This window comes from Alosa sapidissima, chromosome 12 (genome assembly GCF_018492685.1).
Source record: "Alosa sapidissima isolate fAloSap1 chromosome 12, fAloSap1.pri, whole genome shotgun sequence".
NCBI lineage: Eukaryota > Metazoa > Chordata > Actinopteri > Clupeiformes > Clupeidae > Alosa > Alosa sapidissima.
The window spans coordinates 27,776,141-27,802,758 of record NC_055968.1 but is presented as its reverse complement, the minus strand read 5'-3'; the positions used below and the strand labels follow the sequence as shown (position 1 = coordinate 27,802,758).

The following is a 26,618-nucleotide window of genomic DNA, read 5'->3' as shown; positions in this document are numbered from 1 at the left end:
TGAATTAAGTTGACAGGAATAGGATTTATGAAAGTATAACTACTGTATTTCATTCTACATTACAAATATATGAATTGTCTGTCATAGCTTGTCACAGAGGGGGAACTGAACACTCACTATGATCTCATTAGTGGGCTTGGTAAGCGTGGGCAGAACCAGGATGGCATCAGATGGCAGGGCGCCAATCTGGCCCGTCCTATCGTTCTTGCCCTTGAACCATCCCCGTTCTGGTGAGTACTCGTCATCTTTGATGAGGAGAATGAGCTCCCCCTTCTTGAAGGTGAGGAAGGTGGGGTCCTCTGAAGGAGACAAATCAAGAGGTCGCCATTAACCATCACAAGTCAACAGGGAAATGTAAAAGTGCTCTTGGTTTTTCTTCGAACCCAGATTGAGATTAATAGGCAATGCCTATGAACACAGAGAAGTCAAAAGAAATACAAACAGACTAAGATGGACAATCGTCATGATGAACAAATGTTACTGAAACATAATTTATATGTTTCTTTCTTTCTTTAATATATTTTGGGGGGCTTTTCGCCTTTATTGTGACTGGACAGTGAAGAGAGACAGGAAGCGAGTGGGAGAGAGAGATGGGGTGGGATAGCCAGTTGCAGCACGTTTCAACCAAACTCACAAACGAGTTACTAGGAGTGCTGCTTGGGTGTTGAGAGGTGTATTCCTCTGGTACTCTTCAGCTTGGAGATCCAAAATGTCTCCCAAATAAACAGTAATTCTGAGGCACTCACAAGGAAGAGTGTCTCGGAGTTACTGCCTCAGAGTTCCTTGTGAGTGCCTAACTCACTAACTCTAACTCACCTTTGAACACAAATGTTGTGCCTTATGTTGCTATTTCCATAATGTGTGCATGAAATTAAAACAATCCTCTATCTCTCACCTTGTTTACCGGACTCCTGCAGGGTGACTGCATACTGTGAGCGCTCCCTAAGGCCACCCAGGAACATGGTGACCACGTCTGCTATGTCTGCAGCACTGATTGAATTGAGCATGAAGTCACCTTTCAAGGTCAGGAGACACACAGACTGACCAAAGCCCTTTCCTTCCCTGGAAAAGGGGAGAGAAAAAGAGTGGGGGGTGAGGATAGAGCTGTGTATTGGGAACCTGGCGATGTGACATGTACTGTATCATGACATGGTACATATTTCCACATCACATTTTTGATAGTATGACAGTGAAAGTATTATAGTATTACAGTGATAGTATGACAGTGAAAGTATTATAGTATGTCAGTGAAAGTATGACAGTGATAGTATTATAGTATGACAGTTTTTGAATACAGTATTTTAGAATCAATACAGTGATTCTCAAAACCAATACCTCATGGTGTTGACCCCTGTGACTTCAGGGAAGGTTAGCTGCAGCACCTTCTTCTCCCTCTCATCCAGGAAGGTTATGCCTGTCCAGTTTATAGCCAGGATGAATTTGTTTTTGGGTAGAGCTGGTCCTGCGAAAGAATTAGAAAAGCTACAGTACTTATTCAAACTCTACAAACGAATCACAGAGCAGTGCCCATTTTTGCATGGTGTCATGTAATTATATTAAATGTTAAACTCTTGCAACTCTTTTGGACATTAGTAATGCCATATCAAATAACCACCAAGATAACATATTGACAATAGAGCATATATAGATTTTGAATTCCATTCCTCTGTGACATTGAGCACTCTACAATTATACACTATATTGTAAATCCATTTTATAAACTGTTCAGATTACCTGAGAATCTGACCACCTCAAAGTATTTGGAGAACAACAAGGGCCACTTCTGCTTGGCATAGTCCACCACCTCTGCCTTCACCACGGGGGCCCTCTTCTTAGAGTTTATATACGGCCCCTAGCAAACAACAAGTCACACATCAATGAAACAGCCTCTCAGTGTTATTGCACCCACAGGCTTAGAGACTAGGTTAATGATCTACTCTGGTTGTGCTGTTCGCCGTTGCTAACAGGTCATTTATGCGCAGTAAGGTGAACAGATGAGCATGCCAAAGTTCTGAGGTAGCAACACATTCACGCTATGGGTTATGTTTGGAAGGGAAGGTTTCGTTGTGAAGAAATATCAATAAACAAGCAGTTTAAAAAAACAGTGTCCAAAAGCTAATGGTGTTAAGCTTTTGGCAGGTTTTTAACATTGCTCTGGGGCTGAGTAATCTGGTTCATTTCACATCTCATTAAAATGCTCTCATATCCACCTCAGTGCTGGGAAAGTTGCTGTGTGGGACACTAGTGGGACTTCTTTTGTTAAAATATTTTTTTTTATCAACCTGTATTTCAAAACCAGACCAAGAACAACAAAACTCTTTCACAACACTGTCTCATTTACAAACAGGGACGGATCATGGCTTGTGCCAAGTGTGCACGTGCACAGGGGCCCTCAGCCAATTCATTCATTTCTGTGTGGGCCTGAGTTATAATATATGACATAATGTACTACTAATTTTCATTGTGTGAAATTGTGCACCAGCCTGCACAGCGACAGCAAAGAAAGACGTGCTGGCTGCACGCGCACGTCACATTTTTTGATATTGTGCATAGGGGGCCATATTTGTTTAATCCATCCCTGTTTACAAATCCACCGTATTGGCAAATATCAAGCAAACTTAAAACAAACAAACAGCTGTACAAGTTGTGCTCTTATAAAGGTGGCTTCTCACTTCCATGTGTGCCGCGCTGACCATCTGGACCCACTTCTCCTCCGTCTTGGCCTCCTGCAGGGTGGAGCTGATGCACTCCTCCACCACGCTCTTGGCCTTTTCCGTGCTGGTGTCTGCGCCATGCTGCACATAGAAGTGTTTCGCTGCCAGCTGGATTAAATCATCCTCCTAAAAGAACAGCAAAGGGTAGGTTTAGCCCTGGGATTAGTGACATGTGACAGCATGAATTGACATGTATTATAGTGCTTGATATCTAAACAATAAAAACGCACCTCAGGCTTTTACTGATAACATCTGACTTTTGATCCCGTCATAAATGATTTCTTCCCTTCCCTGAAACCCGAGAGGTAATATAGGGCATATAGATAGTTTCCCTACCTTATCACACTGGGGAGGTAATATAGGGCATATAGATAGTTTCCCTACCTTATCACACTGGGGAGGTAATATAGGGCATGTAGATAGTTTCCCTACCTTATCACACTGGGGAGGTAATATAGGGCATGTAGATAGTTTCCCTACCTTATCACACTGGGGAGGTAATATAGGGCATGTAGATAGTTTCCCTACCTTATCACACTGGGGAGGTAATATAGGGCATGTAGATAGTTTCCCTACCTTATCACACTGGGGAGGTAATATAGGGCATGTAGATAGTTTCCCTACCTTATCACACTGGTACTCTCCACATTTGAGGCCACGTATGACTTGTCTGTAGATGAGGTCGGTGCTGATGGCGTCCTCGGAGCAGTCGTGCCACGGGGTGAAGATCTCCTTGCGGAAGTAGAGGCGCCAGGGGGCGTGCTGCTCCTGCCCGCCCTTCCGCTTCACTTCCTGCTCGCACTGAGAGATGGCGTCCATGACGTGGTCGCGAGCGTTGCCCAGTGACCACACCTAGGCAGAGATTACCGGAGGCAGATTCAGTGACTGAGCTTGAGTAGGACACATCCTGTCATGATCCGAAATACAGGTAAGGCACAAGGCAATCCCTGGGGACGCCTCCCTAACTCACCTTATCGTACAGTGCCATGTAGAGAGAGAAGCCGAAGATGTCGTAGAGTTTGAGCTTCTTGGAGAGCGTTATGCAGATCTCCTTAGATGTGGTGGCAGAGTCTATGGGCAAGCTGAGAAGGCGGCCATCCATGAGGGTGATTGAAATGGCCATGGGCTTCTTGGCTTTGGTAGCCTGGGTGAGAACAACGGATGGGTGAGCACCTCGGATTTCAAAATATTCCCTCCAGCTCGGGGATATTTATAAGTGAGCCCTGATTGGTTTCTCATTTGTCATAAGTTGCTTGAAACATTTTGTGGGCGTCAGGCCCTCTCTGTCCAGGTCTCACCTGCAACTCCAGCCAGCTGGGTGGCTCTCCGCGCACCCCATTCGCCATGGTCCTCCTGAGCCTCTCTGCGCAATAGGGGGCATATTCCTTGGGCCCAGAGCGGATGAAGTTTTGAAGGTACTACAGGAAGGAGTGGTGTTAGATAGGGGCTATGTGAAACATACATTCATTCACCTTATATTAAGGTATACATTATTCTGGAAAGTGGATTAAGACTCAAATTGAAAAACATATCACATAGTAATATCATTTTAGGGTTAATGGGCTTTATGATCCAAATATATTCAAGAGATCTGGGATTTCACTCCTTGCTAGGACATCTGGTCATGACTAAGCCAGACTGGGCACTACTTTTTCCACCAAGCAAGCCCTGGTTAAACATTTTGCCTATTGGCAAATTCAGATAGTTGAAGCACAGTGCTATGGAGGACCTCAGGCTCTAAGAGGAACCTCCATCTCCGTGGTTGGGCTGACCTTGATAAAGCGATCATTTGGGGGGAAGATGCCCAGGCAGAGCGACAGCAAGATCCAGCCTCGGTAGAAGCTGCTGCGGATGGCATTCTCCTGAAGCTGCTTGCAGATCTGACAGTAGATCTCATCCCTGTGGACAAATTAAAATTGACACTATAAATGTGTAATTATTATTTAGGAGCAAAAATACCAAAACACCTCATTGTACACTTAATCAAGCTCTCTGAATTCATTGCAGCACATGAGAGGTCATCTGTAAAGCTAACTGGGTCTCAAGGGAGCACATTTTAAAATATGGCCTGCTGAGGCAAATACCTGGCAGTCCAAATCTGATTATCTTTGTCCATACCAGGTTATAGCAATAGCAGAGACAGCCAGCGCTGGTTTGACAATGTACCTGAGATCACGTCTGACGATGCCATAACCCACGATGAGGTGGAGCTTCTCCAAGGATGACAGGGGTCGATCAAGGGTGAAACCCCCCTCTCTGCCCACCACGTCCTCCTCACTTAGCGTCTGCAATGTGGGGGGTTTGGAGACGGTGCCATCCATCTCATCCTCAGCCTGCATGGAAAAACAGCATTTGAAGGTTGAGACAATGATTAAGAAACAAGCTTGAAGTATGTCAAACGAATACGGATCATGGATCTCACCTCCTCTGAGATCATGGATGGCTTTCGGCGATTCATGGCGTTCGGCGCGGCGGAGGCCTTTCTGTTGGCGCCACCTTCCTCGGGGATGGCGGAGACCTTTCGGTTCTTGCTGAGCTTGTCGGCGAACATGGAGGGCTTCCTGCCTTTGGGGTCCTCGGGAATGGAGGAACCTTTGCGGTTGAGAACAACCTCCTCGGGCATGCTGGAGTCCTTGCGGCGGGTGAGCAGGTTAGTGAACATGGAGCCCTTCCTGTTGCGCTCGTCAGGAGCTGTGGAGATCTTTCGCAGTTTTGCATTTCCCATCCTCTGTAAAAAAAGAAGGCGACACGTGAACCACGACAGTAACCAAAAAACAAAACAACAATTATTGACCTATAGGTATAAGTCTCTCTCAGGAATGTTCTTTTCAGGTGTTTTTACAGGTCAAAATAAGAGCACAGATGCACAACACACACACACACCTGGTTCATGCCAATCATGTTACTGAGGCGTCTGTTTTGTCTCTCAGCCAGATCTGTCTGTAGTTCAGCATCCAGGGGCCCGTTTCTCCGGACCTGCTGATGAGCTTTGGGCTCTGGGAGATCCCCCATGAACCTCAAAATGAGCCACCACACTGTCTTAGCAGCCTACAACAGTGAGCAGAGAAAGTCAGACAGAGGTAGCAAAAAGGGAAGATTTTTTCAAAAAACTCAAAGACACTTTACAATTTTGTGCAACATTAATACATATGGTTTAACCAAAAACTATTGGTTCTTCAAACCAATTTTAACAGGCCAATTCTTAATACACAACCAACCAGGCACTCACAAAATAACACAATTTGACTCCTAAGATACACCCTCAATGTGCAGTAAGCTGGGTTTGAGTAAGTGAAATGTGTACAACTATGATTGGTCTACGAGTCCCATACCAGCACGTCTCCCTCATCATCGTGGTAGAGCAGGGGCTGGGGCAGCCTCCGGCGGATGTGTGTGTCCGAAGCAGCGCCCTGGAAGTACATGGCAGCGAACTTGGAGAAGGAATACTCATCCAGGTCGTCATCGTAGTCCTCCTCGGGCAGGTCCTCCGCAAGGGGAGTCTCGTCCAGGTCGATCTCCTCCAGCGCTATGCGCTGCCCTTCAAGGTCCTGGGAGCAGAACCAAGGACCAGAACCAGAACCATCATCATCAGAGCTTAAGAGTGTTCTCACAGCTATGGACTAAGTACTGTTTAATCAAATGGCATGAGATTTAAATAAAATCTACTGATATCAAATTCAGAGAAACCACAGTGTTATGAGGCTGGAGGCTTAACCTCAAACACCTCAACTCTCAAATGTTATTTTGTGCTATAATGTAAATTTATAGAAAGCAACTTGATCTAAAACTAGTATAACAGTAATGAAAATACAGTGAGATAGATTGTATATACGTTTGATAATTACTGTTAGTAGTATTTTTTTTATATTGTTAGGTTACACCCAACACACACACACAAACACACACACACACACACACACACACAAACACACACACACACACACACACACACCTTAAATGGTACAGGGGCTTTGCCCTCTTGCCCTCCCACCACAGGGGGCAGGAAACCAAAGATGTCATCCATTGCCTGGTCCATTGCCTGGTCATGGTCATTGAAGGGTTGTTGGGCGGCAGCCTCTTGCTCTCGCTTGTGCCGCAGAATGTCCTCCAATCGTCTTTGTCGTTCCCTGGAAGCCAGCTCCTCATTCCTTCTATCCTGTACCGACATGAAGGCCTGGGTGGAGCACAGGAAACCAGCAAACGGTCAGGAAAAGAGAATGAACCAGGCCCCAGTAAAGAGAGCCCAGAAGCCCATTATTATGTGACAGTATCTTTTCAGAAGCAGAGAGAGAGAGAGACATTTATATAGTACATATATTACACACATTCATACATAGGTCTACATACATACATACTGCATACATACATACATACATACATACATACATACATACATGTACATACATACATACATACATACAAACAGTCTTTACTTTATTGCTCCCACAGCAAATGTAGCTAATCATTATGTGCTACATCTTCATCCAGCTCTTCTACAGCTCATGAAAATAGGACACGAACGTGAAACAAACAAAGAGTCACGTACATCCCTCTTCCTCTTCTTGACAGCCTTGCGGGCCAGCATGCCCCGGGTGTTTGCCTGCAGGATGATGACGGCCTTCCGTTTGCGCTCAAACTCCCGGCGGACGACGAGTCCACGGGCGTGCTTTTGGATAACCAGAGCGGCGGTGCGCTTTCGCTCGTACTGGAAGCGCATCTGCCTGCTGCGCACCGTAGCCTGCAGCCGCGAAAAGCCCAGACGCACCTGTTGGAGGTATGCAATACGTATGTTACCAGACAACCACCTGTTGAGACGCTACAACTTAGTATAGACTGCAGTGTACCAGACTATTGATAGGTGATTTTCAGACAAACCAGTACATGTCTGTGCCATTATAAGCAGTAACATAAACAAATCTAATGTCTGTGTTTGTTTCTGTATTTTAACAAATATCTACAAACGGCCATAAGCATCACAGAAGTGAGGAAACATCAGATTAAACTGCTAATGGGTAGAAAAGATGAATGGCTGGTTTTGAGTGGTCAGTGTTACAATGATGTTGCTCTCATGTTCTCCACAGCACAATAGCTCACCACTCTGAACTGCTTGCGGCCCTTGTGGCCGCGCCAGTGCTTCTGGAGGACCAACGCAGCTGCCTTCTTCCGCAGAAAGCTCCTCCTGTAAACAGCCAAAGAGCAGAAGCATTGTCACCATGGTCACAGAGCATCTGGGAGAGAGTGGTTTAGCCTCGGCCTGAGATGATGGAGGATGGGATTTCACCTGTACTTGTAGCCCCTCAGGACTCTCTGGATGATTTGGGCTTTGTAGTGCAGGGCATAGTCTCTCGCCAGCTCCAGATCAGTGTCATGGAAGTCCTGAGTGTGGAGAGTATTGGAATCAGAACATATGATTTTTATATTCATATTCAAGTAGTTTGTCAAAATGACCATCCATTTGGAGGAATAAATAGTTGAGTGTGTGAGTGAATGTGAGTGAAACAATATAGAGAATATAAGTAATGCATGAGAATTAAAAAAAAAACTGTCATGACCAAAAATGTGATTAAACTGGTGAATATGTGTATAGCCCCTATATCATGCTACCATTTTGACAAGATTGTGGAATGGAAAAAGCAGATCTGCCATACCTTAAGAAAGATCTTGGTCTTTCCAACCTTCCAGTCATCTTTACCAGTCAAGACGTTTCCACAGATCCATTTACTGCAGTCTTGGGCACTCTCCTGTGTGACATAATACAGAACAGGAACTGCTCATGCCAGCCATGCACTGATGCTTTATAGCTCCTGTTGGTACAGGGAACCTGAATATCAAGCGAGCAAACAAACAAGAGCTATGAGGGAGAACGTTCCACTTACAGTTTTGGGGTCACACTCAGCGCTGTTGAGCAACACACGGTAGCGGTCGAGGAATTCCTGGAAAGTGTGGCGTATGGGGTAGCCAGCCTTGCGGATGCGGATGGTCTCCAGCATGCCCGAGTAACGCAGCTGTCTCATACACAACTCCCTGTCAAACAGCTAGCACAAACACACAGCATAAGGACAGAGCAGCAAACGCCAGCAAGTACAACTGCAAACAATGCCGTTCCTGATAAGCTCATTTATTTGATTCTATGTTTTGAATTTCTGAAGTAAAAAGGTAAATGTAAAGTATTTAGCCGTTGTTTTTCTTCAAGGCAACTTACGGAGATTTGTAACAGGCGAGTTTCTAACCTGGGTCACTAATGGCTACAGCACAATACCCCTACAGTAAAATAATGGTATCCCTCGAACTAAAGTGGTATTCTTTTGGTATCCCATAAGTTATTGTTGTTGTTGTTGTTGTTGTTGTTGTTATGTGGCTTTAGAATGTACTGTGGTCCTGAAGAACAACACAATGCTGTGGCATTAAAAAATAAAAGGCTCCCTGTCTGTGGGAGGAAGGAGAAATGTCCTTAAGATGACACAGAGAGTTATGGCTTGTTACAAGTACAGAGTTCAATTCCAGGATTAAATTGCATTTTGCATAGCAATTTTCCACAGCGAGCCAAAGCTAAGATGTAATCCTTGTCTAGGAAACAGTCCCACAGAGCAACAGTTTGTCATGTTGTTGGCAGGCACATTGTTGAATGATTAAATCTTGGTCAGGGGAGTGCTTTAACATTGATATATTAGTTGTGTTAAAATTTGATGCATAGAAAATGACACCATGAGGTCAGTTGACCAAAATGTTTGGTGATCCAAAATGTTATTGCGTACTATAGCCAAAACAACATGTTGCACATTAGATATGGTCCTGTGGATGTTACCATGGGTTTTTTGAAGTCGTTAGGTTTGATGCAGCGGATAAAGTAGGGCTGGCAGGCCATCAGTGTCTTCATTAGGGCATCCAGGGACTGACGGAACTGACCGGACAGAGTTGGCACTCGCTTCTTATTGTCTGTGGTTTGCTGTTGAAATAGAGGGCCGGGATAATAAGTAATTTTGTCACCAGAAACGAGATATGGCTTGAAATGAGTGTAATATCATATTGCATACAGTGTATTATTATTACGTTATGTATAAGAATATGCACTAGTCTCTGACAGACTGTCTTGAGAGATGAACTCACCCGTAAGGAGTTGCTGGGAGTGAAGATCAATTTGTGGTTGCCGGTGTTCTTGACGTTGTTGAGAGGTGAGAGGTCTTTGCTGAAGATCTGCTTGAGGAGCTTGTTACTGGACTTCTCCACTAGCTGGATGAGGTCAGGGCTCAGGGCATCCCTGTTCTTCTCCAGGAAGCCTGAGCAAACAGACAGATGTGACAGAGAACCTCAATGCACAGAGGAATCAGGTATTTTGTATAGGAGGCAGTAGGTCTTTTATAATTTTATATAATTTTATTCCGTTTAGAATTGGAAAAATGGCTCAATCGGAATAAAAATGACACATATAAACACCTTGATCGGAATAAAACATTAACACAGTACATATAACAATACACAGTGATAAAGACCACTGGGCACTTTAAGTTAAAATGAGTCATGATTTACCTTTTGAATCATAGAATACAACCCCAGCAAAATGTTGGATCCCAAACTTTGTATCGTGGTTGTTCTTTGGAGAGATGTAGATGTTGGTCTTTCCATGCGTATGGTTTAGCTTATTCAGCAAGGTGGTGTCTGTGCCCTGTGAATTAATTTATTAACATTTCAGTCATAATTATGTCATGTTGGCTCTGTTATTTTACTTCTGTGTACATATTTCAATTTGTCTGATATATTTTATGCATCATATTACACAATATGATGTTATATTTTCAATTTCTACAAATACAAATAAAATACCTGTATCATATCATGTCTTCCTTACTTATCAGTATTAAAATGTCAGCATAAAACAGTGTTGAGTATGTAAATATATAAGTAAGTATGTGTGGGTCATACAACTAGCCATGCACAGTCGCTGGCATGTCTGACCTTGGGGAAATTACTTTCTTCATCGATCAGTGATAGGACATTGAGAGACTTGTTGGCCAGGACGTCCAGTGTGCGCTGGTTGTCGTTGTATTCGATGAGCGTCCAGACGATGTTTTCATGGGCGTACTCCTCCTGCTCCAGCTTGAAGACGTGCTTCACAAAGAACTGCTGCAGCTGCTCATTGGCAAAGTTGATGCACAGCTGCTCAAAGCTGTAAACAGCCCACACAAACAGACAGACACACACACACACAGACACACACAGTGATACAGATGCCCACACATAGCAACAAGGGAGCATGGTGGTCAAAACTGTGTTTTGCTGTCCCCCTAAAATCTGTCACAACAACAGTCCCATTTAGAAGGACACATTCAATACTGGATCCAAACAAATTATCACAAGTTAAGTGTATACATACCTGTTCAGGGTGAAGTTCTCAAAACCAAAAATGTCCAAAAGGCCAATGGATGTAGGTTTGGAGTCCTCTGAAAAGGGCTTGGAAATGGCACTGTTAATCTTCTCCACAATCCACACAAACATCTTCCCATAGATTGCCTAAAAGATGGGAGGTCTATATGTAAGCTGATTCCTTATTTGACAGCAAAAATAAATAGTTAATTATAGTTTATCTAGTTGACAAATGTTCTGAAGAGAAACCTTCTTTATCCAGTACCCAATCTGCTGTGGTGTAGTGGACAGAGAACTTGAGTGCAATGAGGCGCTGGGTTTGAATGTATGCATATGTGAATGTATAAAGGGAAGCTCTATATCATTGAATCATTCTTTCATTTTAGGTATTAATGCATATGTTATTAAAGAAAGCTGTGAGGATTTTAACATGAATTGCACATGTATTATTATTATATTATATATTATATTATATTATTTGGTATCTGTTTATGTTCCCTTGACTCCTATCTCTAAAGCTATTTAAAATAGTTGAAATATTCCTTTAATTAAGTTGAGCTGGCTCTTCAGCACAAGAAGTTTCATTACTGATAAATCCTTTTATGAGTACATGACAATAACCTTAAACTTGAACTTGAACTTGAACTTGAACTTGAACTAAAGCAGCTGTCAGTACACTACACAGCTCTAGGTCCCACCTTTACAAAGGCATCCCGGCCAGCCAGAGCTTGTTCTGAGTTCAGTGGCTTAGAGACACTCTCCCTGTTGGTCATAAAGGACCTTTGAGTCAGTGCCACATCCAGAGCCTTAGTATCAACCTGGGAACAGGAAGAAAATGGGAGACGGTGTCACCTTTCACCACTTGTCAAGAGCACTACATGCATAACAAAGCACAGAGAGAGGCTGCCGATCAGCTCAAATGAGAGATAGATTTGTGAACTACTGTACCTCCAGCAGCTTGGCAACCATAGTGAAATGAGCAGATGAACGAATATCACAGCTCTCCAAGTTATTTAAGATGGTGGCTTAAAAAACGAACAAACAAACAAACAAACAAACAATTATGTCAATGTACATCAGACTAACGAAACAGTACATGTCCAGCATGCATGGAGAGCTAGCGTGTCTGTACCTTCAAAGTTCACATTGCCCAGGTGCAATATGGCAGCCAGGAGCTTGTTGATCTCCCAGGTGTCATTCTCTGAGAAGGTGAGGATCTTCATGGCCGAGCGGAAGTGAGCATACTCTTTTATGTCGTCCCTGCCCTCACAGGAAGTGCATTTACCCTGCCATCACCACACACAGCCATGTCAGTCCTCATACAACTGCATTTGTAATAGTGTTAATTTCGTCAGACGAGACGAGAGGAAATATGTTCGTCAACGACCTTTTTTTTCATGACTAAGAAGAGACGATGACGAGACGGCAGTATTGTCCTGAAACACTGACTAAGACTATCTTAAGATGCATTATTGTTGACGAAAAAAGACGAGACTAAAATGTTTTGCATGAAATAAAAACTAAGATAAAATCTCTCTTCATTTTCGTCTACAAAATGAGAAGACAGAACATCTAGCTGTTATGTTTTCAAAATATTCCGAATGAGTTCATACGCAACAGCTTTCCTGTAGGCTAGCCTACGTGCTGTTGCTGCAACCCTGTGGCTGCAACACGAAACTACATGGAACAAGAACACTGGAGATTTCTGCAAGAGTTAGCAAGCTAACTATAAGCTTTATGCCACAATGCTACATACCCAAAAGTTGAAGGTTCTCTCATACAAATTAACATTCCCCAGAATGTCCATACGAAAATGTTTATCATGTAATGTCAATTATTTAACTAGTTAGACTGATGATGCAATGTTTGCTAGCAAGTAAGCTAATATAGAAAGTTCGCTAGCAGGTTAGCTATGGCTAAGATGGAGAGTCTGATTGGGGAATGTGTTGTGTTTGGGCGCATATCGCCATCTAGCAAGGCGGAGTAAAACATTAATACTTTGGCCTACAGTGTTTCTCAAACTTTTTCAGTTTCAGGACCACTAAACTAACCCTAGCTAAAAAAAAAAAAGATTAGACCTACTTCAACAGTAGCCTATAATTATAATTAAATATTCTACACAATAGGCCTACTCACTGAACCACTTTGCTTATTGTGTGGATTCATACTGTATGATTTAAACTGGCATATCTTACATAGACAGTGTTGCAGAACTGTTTTTACATACAAGTTGGTTCAATATTGCAAACAACTCATCTATATTATATTTTACCACGTCTGCTCGCGGACTACTTGGGATAGCTTGCGGACCACCAGTGATCCACGGACAACACTTTGAGAAACACTGGTCTACGAATATGACAGTGGTCCAGTCAAATCTTTTACTGTCTATGGTCAAATCCCAGCCGAGCTATAACTGTATAAATCAGAATGAGTAATTATAACAGACGAGTAGCCCTGTGGACACACAATATTGTTGGAAAATTGAGATGTGTGAAACACTATTTGACTCAAATGGTAATCAGAAATAATTAGTTATAAAAAAAAGACTAAAATGTGTTGACTAAAACTGACTAAGACTAAGATACCTTTAGTTTTCTTTTGACTAAAACTAGACTAAAACTTGACTAACAAAAATTATATTTGAATGACTAAATATGACAAAGACTAAACAGGACATTTCGTCACAAGACTAAGACTAAGACTAAATTAAAAATAGGTGACAAAATTAACACTAATTTGTAATCAGCTATGTTCATAATACACTATACCTGTATATCACAAGGCTATCAGAATCTTTCTTATAAAGTTGTCAAACAAATTATAAATTACTAACAACCTACAGCAAATACTGCTAAAAGAGTAAAAGACAAAAGAAGATCAATAGTCAGTATATAGTCGTAATGAAAAAAACATGAGCTAATTAGCTCAGCAAGTTGGCCTCATCTGTTGTCGGCTGTCACATTACCATGGTCAGGTAGTTGTATTCTGCGGCACTTTCAAGAGACAGGATCTTCTTCTGATCAGCTGACATCCCCAGCAGCATGCAGTAAAAGATGTGATAATTCCTCTCATCTGAAGCCTGAGCAGACAAAACGCACACGTCAGAGGATCATTACAGGGCCTTTTTTTTTGCAGTCTTGCTCCCACTAACTCTATGAATGACATATTATTTTGCTAGAGGGGCAAATTTAGCAAATTACTTCCCTCTCTCACCTGGTGACACACTCTGGACTTCTCCAACAGGTACTGTTCAATGCGGGCACTCTCAATAGCTCCTCCCTCAGTAAAGCTGATGTCGATGTATTTTCCAAACCGACTGGAGTTATCGTTACGGACAGTCTTTGCGTTACCAAAGGCTAGAGAAACGTTAGGAAAACATCAGACACTACAACAATGTTATCACACCCAACAATACAGCAAAGATAACCACCTGTTTGATATAAAAGTGCTTCCTTATTATGGAGGAGGTATTGAGTAATACATGAGGACTGATAATCTGAATTTCTAAAGTTTAGTTTGGACTGTTTAAACAGTTACTAACAACAATGTTGATCTGATGAAATGCCTGTTGTTTCTTCTTCCCTACAAAAGAGGAATAAGACCAACAGTGATGATCATGATAAGAGTCCTACCCTCTAGTATGGGGTTGGCCTCCAGCACTTGCTGCTCAATCCAGGAGCGCTGGCCACTGACGGCAGCCAGGAACTGCAGCATCAGCTTAGTGCTTTCTGTCTTTCCAGCTCCCGACTCCCCACTTCAAAACCACACAGAGAGGCATCAGTATCACACTCATTTCACTGACCTGACACTGAGCTGCTTCTCAATACCAATATGTCCCTTTGCCTTGGGCCTTGTTCAATTCTAACATTTTTTTTTCCCACAGGGAATTTGGCATGGCCTACTGTAGTCAAATAGTAGTAAGATCATATTAAATGTCACAAGATTCAGAAAGTAAAATTCCTTTCATTTTGTGTCACTTAGAGAAAGGAAAAAATAATGTATAGAATAATATGCTGGTTTGAAAAAAGGATGGAATCACTAGATGGTTTTCACAACTCCTGCCACTCATCTAAATGAAGTAGATGAGCTTTTTCACATAGCTTTCAATCATGGTAAAGGCAAAAACATCCTCCAGCTATTAAAGTTATAGCATTATCCAGAAGTAAAAATAAGCTGCTCAAGTTAATGGGATGTGGCAACAACCAAAAGCACAACCAGCCTTTGAGGAAGGCTTTGCTTCATTAGGAAAAACTGGACATTATGAGTAAAGTCATTATGAGTAAATGAGAGTCAGCCGTGGCCCACTGGTTAGCACTCTGGACTTGTAACTGGAAGTTTGCCGGTTCGAGCCCTGACCAGTGGGCCGTGGCTGAAGTGCCCTTGAGCAAGGCACCTAACCCCTCACTGCTCCCTGAGTGCTGCTGTTGAAGAAGGCAGCTCACTGTGCTGGGATTAATGTGTGCTTCACCTCACTGTGTGCTGTTTGTGTTTCACTAATTCACCGATTAAGTTAAATGCAGAGACCAAATTTCCCTCATGGGATCAAAAAAGTATATATACTTAAAGGCTTGTTGACCTGACCTTATGACACAGCACTGGTCTTTACGGTTGCGGCGCATGTTGAAGAAACAGCTGTCGGCCACAGCGAACACGTGTGGCGGCAGTTCGCCCAGCCGGCGGTCTGTGTACATCTGCACCTGCTCCACCGTGTAGAGGGGCAACAGTTGGTACGGGTTCACTGCCACCAGAATAGAGCCAGTGTATGTCTGAGGAGTGAAAGAGAGAGAGAGAGAGAGAGAGAGAGAGAGAGAGAGTGTCATCTGTAACAGTGGCACTGTTGTGTCTGTTAATGGTAGATTAACACATTAGCACGAGAGCTATTACAGTTTTCAAAGCAAGTTTGATGTTGAAGGGGAATAGACAGGCCTCAGGGCTAACAGCTGTAATCGATGGTGACTGACAAGCACAGTTTTATGAGGGAGCTCAAGCCAATGAAACTCAAAACTTTTCTCATCTGATCCCTGCCCAGATCTTGATTACAGGGCGATCCTGTTATAATGATAATCTTTATAGTGACTCATTTGCCGACCTGTGGTACTCGTGTCAGGCGTAGAATTTTTGCCAGGATACTATCTGTTTTCCCCTACAAAGAAGACCTTATTTATCTCTATGGAAACTAACAAATCCATGATTACCGGTACCCATGAGGCAAAGTCTTTCAGGAAGTATCTTTCAGGAAATATCCTCACTTGTATGTCACTTTGGATAGAGGCATCAGCTAAATAAATAAATGTAAATGTATGTAGGCATCTGAATATCATTCCACATGGATGGACGTGTGTAAATGTACACTAATAAACACTATGATCAAACCTCAAAAAAACAACTCAACAGAGAGACCGTTAACAAGGGTCTTAATGCAGACAAGGCTGACTTACATAGATGGTGCCCTCTTTGTGTCGCACCAGAAGGTTTCGGAGGAGCCCTGCCTCATTCAGATCACCTAGTCGGATCATGTCATCTACCCCATTGATGGAGGTGGGATGCATGGTCTTCAGGGAGCTTTCCAGCTTTTTTGTGAGCTTGTGCTCCTGTAAAGACCCACAGCAAAAAGGTTACACCCCAAAAAAGATACATGGGTGAATGCTAGCATCAAGCTTGTGCAAAATTCCAGAATTGAATTGAAACTGGCTCTTAAATTCCAATTGAATTCTTGAATTTCACTTGCATTTCAATTGAGGCAGTAAACAGGAAGCAGAATTGCAATTCGAATTTTGTACAACCCTGGCTAGCATGTTACTGCAGTTTAGCATGACTTACAATTCCCTCATCATCAAGCAGCTGAAGGTCCCCCCTTTCAGACAGCTTGACCTGGGCTCCAATGGGCACCCCGATGCCCGAATCGATCCAGACATAATCTCCCTTAGGACCAGAAGTTTAAAATCAAGGGTTAAGTGTGATATATCTGATTATTTCTTGCAGACCACAAATATGTTTACCGTACAGTGCACAGAAAGCATTCACAGCGCTTCACTTTTTCCATATTTTGTTATGTTACAGCCTTATTCCAAAATGGATTAAATTGCCCCCCCCCAAAAAAAAAAAAATTCTACACATAATACCCCATAATGACAACTTAAAAAAGTTTGCTTGAAATTTTTGCAAATTTATTAAAAATAAAAAAACCAAGAAATCCCTTGTACATAAGTATTCATAGCCTTTGCGATCAAGCTCAAAATTGAGCTCAGGTGCATTCTGTTTCCACTGATCACCCTTGAGATGTTTCTACAGCTTAGAGTCCACTTGTGGTAAATTCAGTTGAGTGGGCATGATTTGAAAAGGCACACACCTGTCTATAAAAGGTCCCACAGTTAACAGTGCCACAAAAAAAGGAATTGTCTGTAGACCTCCCCCGAGACAGGATTGTCTCGAGGCACAGATCTGGGTAAGGGTACAGAAAATATTCTGCTGCTTTAAAAAAAGGTCACAGTGGCCTCCATCATCCGTAAATGGAAAAAGTTTGGAACCACCAGGACTCTTCCTAGAGCTGGCCGTCCCTCTAAACTGAATGATCGGGGGAGAAGGGCTTTAGTTAGGGAGGTGACCAATAACTTGATGGTCACTCTGACAGAGCTCCAGGGTTCCTCTGTGAAGAGAGGAGAACCTTTCAGAAGGACGACCATCGCTGCAGCACTCCACCAATTAGGCCTGTATGGTCGAAGATCGAACTCTTTAATGTGAATGCCAAGCGTTATGTTTGGACACCAGGCACCGCTCATCACCTGGCCAATACCATCCCTACAGTGAAGCATGGTGGTGGCAGCATCATGCTGTGGGGATGTTTTTCAGTGGCATGAACTGGGAGACTAGTCAGGAGGATTGAGGGAAAGATGAATGCAGCAATGTGCATAGACATCCTGGAAGAAAACCTGCTCCAGAGCGCTCTTGACCTCAGTCTGGGGCGACGGCTCATCTTTCAACAGGACCACGACCCTAAGCACACAGCCAAGATATCGAAGAAGTGGCTTCAGGACAACTCTGTGAATGTTTTAGAGCGGCCCAGCCAGAGCCCAGACTTAAATCCCATTGAACATCTCTGGATGGATCTGAAAATGGCTGTGCACCGATGCTCCTCATCCAACCCGATGGAGCTCGAGAGGTTCTGTAAAGAGGAATGGGCGAAACTGGCCAAAAATAGGTGTGCCAAACTTGGCTTCATATTCCAAAAGACTTGAGGCTGTGGCTATTGCTACCAAAGGTGCCACAACAAAGTATTGAGCAAAAGCTGTGAATACTTATGTACGTATTATATTTTCAAAAAATGAATGAATGAATGAATTGAATCCATTTTGGAATAAGGCTGCAACATAACGAAATATGGAAATAGTGAAGGCGCAGGGAATACTTTCTGTATGCACCATACAAGCAGTGGGCAGTAGAAACTACGTAACTGAACAGCACAATTTTAATATAGACTCTATTCAGATTGGAACTATAACATTTAACTTTATTTCATGATCTAATGACTAAGACTATAACATATTAAACCTCACCTTTTGTAGGATGACCATGGCTGAAGTCTTCGTCTCTCCTCTCTGTAGTGGAATAGAAACAAAGATTCTACATGTTACATCCAACATTTGTCATGAAACAAGAGATGGGAAGCAGTAGCAGAATCTGTTTATCTAGTTTAATAACTGTTGAAAGTCCAAGCACACATCCTTATGTGTCATATAACTGCACCAAAATGGCAGTCAGTATAATAACACAGACTGATGAGATGATAGCACAGTATGAAAATTACAACCATGAGTACCAATTATGAACAATTGCACAGGTGTGAAACCTTTCACAAGCGTCCTTTTGTATTAAAAAGTTTAAATTATTTGAATCTTACACATATGGGAGTATGAAATGCAAGTGTATAGAGTAGGACATCCAATGGACAAAAGGATTGTTTTCCGCAGTACCATAAAAAACTAAGGAGCGCAATCAGCTCACACTTTCTTGACTTCCAAGTTATTTGTTGGAACACAAACTCTTGACATAAACACATGAGCTTAAGACACAGCAAAAAACAAAGCAAAAGTAACCATCATCATTACCTGCTGTAAGTGCGGTCACTGGGTGGTCTAAACAAAGACCCCCACCCTGCTCTTTGGCTGGTGTGCGGCTTACTGGTGGTGTCCAGTCCACCCAGACATCAGGGATAGAGTGTGCCAGGAAACAGGCGTATTCCTGAACACCCAGTTTATTACCTGCAGACTTTGATCCCAGTTTGGAGCACAACCACCCACCTCTATATAAGCTGGCCGTGGCTTAATATATCCAGATAGAATGTTCGATAAGGAACGGTACAGTGAAGCTAGCTTTACAGGAGTATGCTTAAAGAGCTTACTGGTGTCAGTGGGGGACAACTGCTGTACCCTTGATCTGACTCCTAGATTAACACCTTGAGGGCTAACCTGGGTGAAAGCTAACAAGCTAAAATGATAATGAGCCTTGAGAATTGTGAAATCCCTATGTGCTAACTCATTTGACAGAGTAAAAAGTATCCACGCCTCTGTGATAACCATAGAATGGCTAGCATTTTTGATGCAAAATATCACCTGAATAACCAACAAAGGCCTTTGGACTCCTACGTCATGGAAGGATATAAAATGTCCTGGCGGACCTGACTGATTGCTGCGAAGTCATAAACTTGTAAATAGCACTCTGACAGCTCATCTCTCATCCTACCTAAAGGTGTGTTACTGCAATATCACAGATCACACCCTCCTTTTTGGTAATGACAACTAACTAAATCTCTCAATATGCTTGGTTGTTTTCTTGTCCTTTCTGAAAAGTAAGCACAGAAGAATGGCAAGTGGAAAGAGAAGCCATGTATTTTCTCCTCTTGGGGGATTCCTCTAAGAGACATGCCCAATCTACAAGATATCTTCAGTTATCTGATACTGCATGTACACATGTTAAAAGATATGACATAGCATCTTGCCTCTATTTTACAATAGGCTATTAATATCACTGACATTATGAGACAATATAACAACAGTGACACTTTGTCACAGAGCATTTTAGAATGTCAGATTCACATATTGTGCCACGTTTCTGCCCATAGTATGTTCAGACTAAAGGGCAGAAGTTTCACATCCATCCAACTGAATCCCATAGTACTCATGGCTCTCAGTTGATTAGGATACCCAATAGGTATCTCTTTTTGATCTAGTGGTAACTGGGTGGGCAAGGTTTGAGGAACTTGAACTCCTTAGGTAGCATTTTTAACAAGGAACTGAGAAGTGGCAAATCAGCTGTGATTAATGAGTTAATGAATGTAGCCTACTGTGATAATGATGACAACATATCCCTCTAACCACATAACTAATACAATATCACTGTTATTTATTTTGCAGTAACAAAAAATAAAGGTAAAGTAAAAGTAAAATAAAAAATGAATATGTATTTTATAGAAAGTTGGGAGAATGCATTTCTCTTCTCACCCTCATAAAACATGTTTTGTAATGAAAAATATTGTTCTCAGGTTGTTTCCAACTGGGTCAGGTATTGGGCACTTTAAATACTCCTCTCTTCCATAAATGTCAGCACAGAGGAAAGGTTAGCAGCACCTCCAACACAAGGTGTGGTTGGAAAGATTCCCTTGTTTGTTGACAGTAATGTAATTCTTCTGACCTTGGAATTACACTGATTTTCACTTGTGGTTTTCAATGGACGTGATAACCCTCAATGACAAATAGCCAGGCTAACACAGACTGCTTCTCAAATCTCAACTGCGAGATTTCCAAGAGGCATTAAACTGAAATTGGTACATCAAACTCCTCCAAAAGCCTTACAGCAAACACATCTTTTAAATGTGTTGTTTACTCAATTCCACATAAAATAGACGAGCCTATTGTTTAACACAGATGTCATCAGCACAACCATCGGTTGTGATGAACAGCACTGTTATTTACTCTTCTGTCTGTCGTCCTCATATTAAGCCTGCCTCATGCTGAATAAACAGTCTTGATTGGTTCTTGGGTTTTTGGTGATTTGAAAATCGGTCTCATTGGGAAGGTCTCCAGACGGACACGCAGAGCAATTTCACATGTGCTAACAGGTTCAGTGATTCATCCAGGCTAATTGACAATGTATGGGTCTTGCTAACACACCCAGTAACAATCACGCCCAGATAAGAAATTGATTATGATTCTTGAATATCTACCGTTGCTTAGTCTGATGCGCTAAATATTCAATTAAATAATTTTTGTTAAGACCTTCCTGTGTCTTTTCCTTTTTAATGTATAACCAGAATAATCGACAATCGAAATAACTTAGAATGCAGAATTCAAGCACTTGTTTCTTTTCTTGAATGGTTTAAACTAGGCCTACCCCAATCTAGACCAGTGTTTCTCAAACTTTTTCAGACGAAGGACCACTTAACCAATAAAAAATAAACGCACGGACCACCTAGGATAAAAAAAAAAAAGATAAGACCTACTTCAACAGTATATTAGCCTACACTATAGGCCTACTCACTGAACCACCTTGCTTATTGTGTTTGCACTTTGCTTATTGTGTCAGAGGATTCATATAAATTAAACTGGCATATTTCACATAGACAGTGTTGCAGAACTGTTTGGATATACATACAAGTTGGTTCAATATTGCAAACAACTCATCTATATTATATTTTACCACATCTGCTCGCGGACCACTTGGGATAGCTTGCGGACCACCAGTGGTCCCCGGACCACACTTTGAGAAACACTGATCTAGACGACTGAAAAAAAGTTCACCCATACCTTCATCATTCCACCCTGCCGCACGAGGTCCACCGCTAATGTCAGTTCCCGATCTCTTCTATCGTGCACAGGGTCAGCACTCCACTCAACTCTGTCCACCACGCCTTATTAAGTAAGCTTTTTATCTTAAAATCGCCCAAACAGCACTGGGGCTCTACTGATGATCAACCAAACTGCGCTGCTTCTATGCACCACCCAGGAACAAAGACCTGGGACCCAGAAACAGTTGGGTAGAACAAATACGTCCCCCTCTCCAAAAAATAGAATAAAATCTGTGTCGAGTTTTGATCCAGAAATTCGCCCACTGTAATAACCTTTTCGTATAGGGCACTAAAGCAGAGAACTACCTGCCTCCCACAGCAAAGAGAATGCATCTTGATTTATTACTCCAAGGACTAAGTAAATATTTGTATTTTTTCTGTCCAGTCCGAGGTGCTCAAAAAATGACTATGCTACTTTCTCTTGTGTAAATATGAGATGCAAGACAAGGAATCTAAGCCCAAGCAACCACTTACCAAATGTCTTATCAAGTCCTATGCACCATAAAAAAAACTGCAGTTGGTGGCATAAATGTACAGTATTTTACTGCATAAGCACATAATAATATACAGACATGAAGGAAATGTACAAAATGGAGCCTCTTTTTTTCACCAGGCTCTTTTCAACACACATACTTCAGCGGTACAACTTGCAAAACAAGAGCCACATCTATGGAGCACAGCTAACTGTCTCTGCATACAAAAAACTAAACATATTCCAAAAAAGCCTAAGAGTGTACAGTCACTTTTCATTTACACAACAATCTGTTTTAATGTATTTTTAAGTTGTTATTTTTTTTTCTTACTTTCTTTAAACATAAATCTTCAAAATTTCTCACATTCTTTTTATTACACAAGTACATCGCACTTCAAGTACATCTGTCAAGCAGTGTTGTACTCTTAGCAAATTGCTCCATGATGCTCTCCAGACAAGCTAGATATTTTAAACAGCATCCTCCCCTTGCAAAACAAACAAATAATTAACAAACAAACAAAAAACAGTTAAAAAAAAAACAAACAAAAAAAAAAAAAAACACACACACACAAGCATCACTAAATGGGTGTTTTGAGAGGGCCGGTGTATATTCATTAATTTCTGTCCAGCACACAGTCGACCTGTAAGGACTGGTGTAGTAACGAGACATGGATGAGCGAACAAGTGTGCAGACAAGCCCACACGTCTACATGGCCTTTAAAACAAAACGAGACAAAAAAACAAAAACAAAAAAAAAAAACAAATAAAAATCAATCACACAGACGTGCTTCTCATGTATAAAACACACAGAACACTCATTATGTCCTAGGTATACTTTGATAATTGAAGGCACCAAAACCATGAAAAGGGCACTATTAGGTTTAGTGTCTTGTCACCCTCATTTAGTATACAGTTCTTTGACTTGTGAGTGTGTGTAACAAATGGTGATGAGAAGGAGGAAAAGTGTGTTTGTGTGTGAGTGTGTGTAAAAGCATGGATGCCCAGGACAGGTTTGTCTTGGCTTCTTAGAGAACATCCTTACCAGTGCTCAGGCCAATGCAGATTCAGCTGGATAATTTCTGAGTGGCAAGTCATCAACTGCCACGCGTGATTTTAAGGTTGATGATTACAAACTGGCCTCGGCAAACTAAAACAGCCTCCGAGAAGACATGTCATGAAAGGCCAAATGGACAGACTTGTAGCTAATCAAAACTGTATGGCCAACAGTAGAGTAGTAAGACTAAGACACACACACACACACACTTCAATGAACTCCAGAACTCAAACTGAGAATTTAAAAGGTGATTGGGGGGGGGGGGGGGGGGGGGGGAAACACTGTCAGCTATTGATGATGACCATTCTCAGTTGGATCTAATCTCAGGTAACCCATCAAAAGAAGGAAATTCAAGGCCCCATATTCATTCTTTAACTGAAGTGAGGGGAAACTGCACAGGACAGAGAGGATAAACCACATTAAGACAGTCACGGTCTCATCTGTGAGTTAACCTAGAGTGTATGACTATCGCTGAGGGTGGTTGATTATGTGGAAACTACAATATAGATCGGACAATAGCTGAAGGGTTTGCATTCTTGTGTGTGTTTGTGAATGTGTGCATGTGTTGGGGATTAAGTCTTTAGGCCCTCAGGAGGGAGGTAAGGAGAATGCAGGGATGAGGAGGATGAGTCTTTAGGTCTTTAAGTCCCTCACAAGGAGGTAGAGGGGACATTTCTGGGGAGGAGAGGGAAGGGGGGGGGGGGGGTTGGTGGAGTCTCTAGGCCCTCTCCTTGCGCTTGAGCTTGGAGCTCTTCTTGGTGGTGCCGTTCTTGTTTAGCAGTTTGAGCACACGCTCCTTGTGGTCCAGCACCTTCATCATGGTGTCCCGCGCCTCCGTCACCTGGTCCATCACTAGCTTGCAGCGCTGCATGTTACCCTGGCAACGACAAGGCAAGAGGCGTGATCAGAGCAAAGCATGCTGGGATGGTGTCAAGTTTCTGTTGCACCCTTGAAATAAGTTACTCTTTGACATGGATAGTGTGTAGAAATGACTGATATGGGTAATGTGCAGGAGCTACTGTTTAACATGGGTAGTGTGCAGTGGCAGCTGCTGGCTTCCAAAGTAGCATTGGAAGGTGTGAGCACCTTTGATCAGGGTCTACTGGAAGAAATAACTATTTAACCCAAAACAAAAAACACATACAAGAAATGTAGTATCAAAAAACACCCACCCCGAGTAGACCTCCACTTTCCCCCTCTTCAGTGTCTGCTTCTATCCAGTACTCCCTCACTTGTCTTGCTCCTATCCATCTATTTAAAAGGTTCTCCAAGTCTTGTTACGTGGTGCCTAAGCTAGATCATTCTTTTGTCACATACAGCAAACATCTCCTCACCGTCCGCTAGCTGCCTGTCCCCTGAATAACCCTGTAAAAAAAAAACATGGCGCCTCTGGTGCCTCCAAAAACAGCCTCGACCGTGAAACATAACAAAACTCTTCCCGCCAATCATCGACGAGATGCGCGTTCATGACCGTTTCGGCACGGGAGGAAAGGATGGAGGGGTGAGCTAACTCTCCGTTTTGTTTGAAACACATCAACCAACCGTGTTTGTTTGTGACGTCAACCAACCGTGCTTAGAGAACCTTTAAGGCTCATGTTTTCATGACATCCAAGACTGATAGGGACTTAGACATATTGTGTCTAAAAAGCAAATTGTCATATGCTGTCGTCATTAATGTTTAATAAGTGTTAGTTCAAATGTATGTACATTTATTTAATTTCCCTTTGAAAGTTTAGGAAGGACGGTCATCCCTTTCCTCAATGGACAAGCCACTTCTGTAGTGCGTGTGTGTGTACCTGTATGAGTTCATTGATGCGGTGCAGCTCGTCGTCGGCTCCTGCCCTCTTCTTTGGGATGAGGCCCTCTTGCAGACTGGTCAGCCGGCTGTACACATCGTGCTCTAGACTTGACTGTTGACACACAAGTGAGAACATCCGTATCATTTCAACATTTGACGTAACCACTCCATCTTGGTAACACGGACTAATTTGTTATGAACAGATTCTTCACACTTCCCCCACTAGCAAATCCCTTTTATGCATTTATGAGTGCAATAGCTCTGAGGGAGTAAGGCCCCAGTGTCGTGCCAGGTGTTGCTTACCAGCTGCATGAGCTGAGCAGCACACAGGTGGATCTTCCAGCCCTGGGCTCTGCACACAACGCCCCTCTGATTGGCCATGTCCTGCAGAGAACCTTTCTTCTCCTCTGCAACACAAACAAGGCAAAGACCATGTCAGCACAACAGCTCAATCGTTACGTTTGTGCTCATAAACAACTCCAAATCACGCCAAACTCCGGCGTTTGCTCTATTCAACTTCATTTTAACCATGTACAACTGGGGGGGGGAAGTCTTTTCTTAGAAGGAAATAGAATACAGCTGTGTTGCTAGGATACTGACCTTTGACCCGGATGTCGCTGTACCTCTGGAAGTGGTGGTAGGCGGCTCTCCAGGGGTTGCGGTAGTGGCTCAGCAGAGTGATGGGGGGTCGGATGCGTTTGGGCACGTAGCGTACCCCCTCCTCGTCTGAGAGAAATGACAACCAGTCAGTGTGACATTTACGGAAACGATACACAAGCTGTGACTATAACTGATGAGCTGACCGGGAAGTCAGATGTTCCTTCCCGTTTCCAGTTTTTCACTTTCATAAATGCTACATGATGACAATGAAGAGCTCCTTGGTCATTAGCAGATTTATTTGGATTCAAGACTTTTATTGTGCATAGATCCTGCCCCTCTCCCTACATTTAAAAAACAAAAACAAATCATCTAGTATAATAGTCATGGGGGGTAGGTTCTTTATTTGACATGCTTTAAGCCAACAGTACATGTACAATTCTCTTGCTGAAATGATGACGGGTCTCTGTCAGGACTTACCCACGTACTCCCTGGGCGGGGACTCGTGTCGGTCCGAGCGGCTGCCCATGGTCCTGCCCCCGATCTTCTCCTCGTCGGTGCTGTTGGTCTCCATCATCTCGCTCTCCTCCGTGGAGATGACGTGCTGTTGCTTGCGGGGCTTCTTGCGCGGGGAGGCCCCCGGTAGCAGGTCCCCGGGCTGGGAGGGAGCGCTCAGCGTGGCCGGCGCCTGGGAGGAGGAGAGGGCCGGAGCAGGGCCTGGCGTGGACGTCACACTGGCCACTGAGAAAGAAAGAAAGAAAGAAAGAAAGAAAGGACAC

General features: G+C 42.8%; 2 protein-coding genes across 11 annotated transcripts in view; both read right to left on the bottom strand.

Moving 5' to 3' along the window:
• Positions 1-21,956, bottom strand: part of LOC121678337 (unconventional myosin-VIIb) — a 31,298-nt gene extending 9,342 nt beyond the window's left edge. For 3 of the 4 annotated variants that reach the window (XM_042057799.1, XM_042057800.1, XM_042057801.1), the window contains exons 1-35: positions 21,878-21,956; positions 18,632-18,673; positions 16,899-17,000; positions 16,517-16,669; positions 15,660-15,844; positions 14,711-14,832; positions 14,292-14,434; positions 14,044-14,157; positions 12,208-12,361; positions 12,024-12,100; positions 11,774-11,893; positions 11,086-11,222; positions 10,668-10,878; positions 10,242-10,377; positions 9,822-9,991; positions 9,520-9,660; positions 8,591-8,749; positions 8,363-8,455; positions 7,996-8,090; positions 7,809-7,893; positions 7,261-7,479; positions 6,667-6,888; positions 6,047-6,262; positions 5,598-5,762; positions 5,137-5,442; positions 4,881-5,047; positions 4,487-4,613; positions 4,013-4,132; positions 3,685-3,858; positions 3,339-3,566; positions 2,673-2,840; positions 1,735-1,852; positions 1,336-1,462; positions 896-1,062; positions 118-299 (exon numbers count right to left, since the gene is read on the bottom strand). In XM_042057799.1, the coding sequence (XP_041913733.1) occupies positions 118-299; positions 896-1,062; positions 1,336-1,462; positions 1,735-1,852; positions 2,673-2,840; positions 3,339-3,566; positions 3,685-3,858; positions 4,013-4,132; positions 4,487-4,613; positions 4,881-5,047; positions 5,137-5,442; positions 5,598-5,762; positions 6,047-6,262; positions 6,667-6,888; positions 7,261-7,479; positions 7,809-7,893; positions 7,996-8,090; positions 8,363-8,455; positions 8,591-8,749; positions 9,520-9,660; positions 9,822-9,991; positions 10,242-10,377; positions 10,668-10,878; positions 11,086-11,222; positions 11,774-11,893; positions 12,024-12,100; positions 12,208-12,361; positions 14,044-14,157; positions 14,292-14,434; positions 14,711-14,832; positions 15,660-15,844; positions 16,517-16,669; positions 16,899-17,000; positions 18,632-18,673; positions 21,878-21,886 (5,154 nt within the window). In that variant the 5' untranslated portion in view covers positions 21,887-21,956. Of the gene's footprint in view, positions 1-117; positions 300-895; positions 1,063-1,335; positions 1,463-1,734; positions 1,853-2,672; positions 2,841-3,338; positions 3,567-3,684; positions 3,859-4,012; positions 4,133-4,486; positions 4,614-4,880; positions 5,048-5,136; positions 5,443-5,597; positions 5,763-6,046; positions 6,263-6,666; positions 6,889-7,260; positions 7,480-7,808; positions 7,894-7,995; positions 8,091-8,362; positions 8,456-8,590; positions 8,750-9,519; positions 9,661-9,821; positions 9,992-10,241; positions 10,378-10,667; positions 10,879-11,085; positions 11,223-11,773; positions 11,894-12,023; positions 12,101-12,207; positions 12,362-14,043; positions 14,158-14,291; positions 14,435-14,710; positions 14,833-15,659; positions 15,845-16,516; positions 16,670-16,898; positions 17,001-18,631; positions 18,674-19,183; positions 19,300-21,877 lie in introns of those variants that run through there. The other variant, XM_042057802.1, reaches the window with a different exon arrangement.
• Positions 6,635-26,618, bottom strand: part of sap130a (Sin3A-associated protein a) — a 30,311-nt gene continuing 10,327 nt past the window's right edge. For 6 of the 7 annotated variants that reach the window (XM_042057805.1, XM_042057804.1, XM_042057809.1 and 3 more), the window contains 5 exons: positions 26,320-26,580; positions 25,843-25,968; positions 25,546-25,649; positions 25,241-25,354; positions 22,436-24,321 (listed from right to left, as the gene is read on the bottom strand). In XM_042057805.1, the coding sequence (XP_041913739.1) occupies positions 24,163-24,321; positions 25,241-25,354; positions 25,546-25,649; positions 25,843-25,968; positions 26,320-26,580 (764 nt within the window). In that variant the 3' untranslated portion in view covers positions 22,436-24,162. Of the gene's footprint in view, positions 6,667-22,435; positions 24,322-25,240; positions 25,355-25,545; positions 25,650-25,842; positions 25,969-26,319; positions 26,581-26,618 lie in introns of those variants that run through there. The other variant, XR_006021213.1, reaches the window with a different exon arrangement.